At 43.6% G+C, this 1,393-nt stretch overlaps 1 protein-coding gene across 1 annotated transcript; it reads left to right on the top strand.

Annotated features, from left to right (window-relative positions):
* The first annotated feature begins 256 nt into the window (after window positions 1–256).
* On the top strand, window positions 257–1,192 carry LOC100481545 (olfactory receptor 8S1). Its single transcript, XM_002929995.3, has one exon. It carries the CDS (start codon window positions 257–259, stop codon window positions 1,190–1,192), a length of 936 nt encoding a protein of 311 aa, XP_002930041.1.
* Window positions 1,193–1,393: the final 201 nt, after the last annotated feature.

Raw genomic sequence — 1,393 nt, 5'->3', positions numbered from 1 at the left:
ACTCTAAACTACCTAAAAACATTATAGCTCCAAAAAAGATTATAATCAAAAATAGGATCTTGGCTTATTTAAAATATCAATGGCAAGATGATGACCAAGAAATTAACTTGTGGGACAAGTTATTGTGTCCCCAATTAATTGTAGGACAGCAATGAAAAGATAGTCATGTAGAATAAGATCTAGGTGGTGGGGTACTGACAGGCATTGAAAGACTTGTGGTGGATCTTCTTGTTTTCCAGAGAGAGCACTTCTCTTTATGGCAATGAAAAACTACAGTGCTATCAGTGAGTTCATTCTTCTTGGACTATCTATTGACCCCAATATTCAGGACATACTCTTTGCGCTATTCCTTCTGATTTATCTCTTCACTCTGATGGGAAATTTCTTGATGCTGCTGGTGACTAGGGCTGATTCCCACCTCCACATGCCCATGTACTTCTTTTTGAGACAACTCTCCTTCCTGGACCTCTGCCACTCATCTGTCACAGTCCCCAAGATGCTGGAGAATCTACTTTCTGAAAGCAAAACCATCTTTGTAGAGAGCTGCCTGGCTCAGGCCTTCTTTGTGTTTGCCACAGGGGGTACTGAGGCCTGTCTGCTGGCTGTGATGGCCTATGACCGTTATGTAGCCATCACGTCCCCTCTGCTTTATGGCCAGGTGATGAGCAACCAGCTCTGTGTTGGGATGGTGTGGGGTTCCTGGGGCCTGGCCTTTGCTGATGCTCTCATCAATATCCTCTTGGCTCTCAATTTAGATTATTGTGAGGACCAGACTATTCCCCACTTCAGCTGTGAGCTGTCTTCTCTCTTCCCTCTCTCTTGCTCTGATACCTCCACCAACTTCACACTCCTGCTCTGCTCCTCTGTCCTACATTTCTTTGGAACCTTCCTTATGATTTTTTTCTCCTATGCCCGAATTGTCTCCACCATCCTGAGCATCAGCTCCACCTCAGGCAGAGGCAAGGCCTTCTCCACCTGCTCCTCCCACCTCACTACTGTGACCTTGTTCTATGGCTCAGGTTTCCTCAGCTATCTCTTGCCAACTTCGGGCTCCCCTCTGGAGATGATGTTCTCCTTACAGTACAGTGTGGTCACTCCCATGCTAAATCCCCTCATTTATAGCCTGCAGAACAAAGAGGTGAAGGCAGCTATGGGAAGAATGTTCAGAAAATACTTTCATTCTTTCTTGTAGTAGACACAAATCATGACTAAAGGGAAACAACTATTATGATACATGATCAAATAATGGATTTTAAGGAGAGTTTCTTGGTTGTCCATGATGCTAGATGCTACAGAGAACATAGTGACATTTATTTCCTTGAAAATGCTTATTAAGAGGACAGAAAACTAATATATCAAGATGATTAGGCTTCATTCTTATTCAGAAAAGGAG

This window comes from Ailuropoda melanoleuca, chromosome 16, assembly GCF_002007445.2.
Source record: "Ailuropoda melanoleuca isolate Jingjing chromosome 16, ASM200744v2, whole genome shotgun sequence".
Lineage (NCBI taxonomy): Eukaryota > Metazoa > Chordata > Mammalia > Carnivora > Ursidae > Ailuropoda > Ailuropoda melanoleuca.
This window is presented reverse-complemented; position numbering and strand designations above follow the sequence as displayed.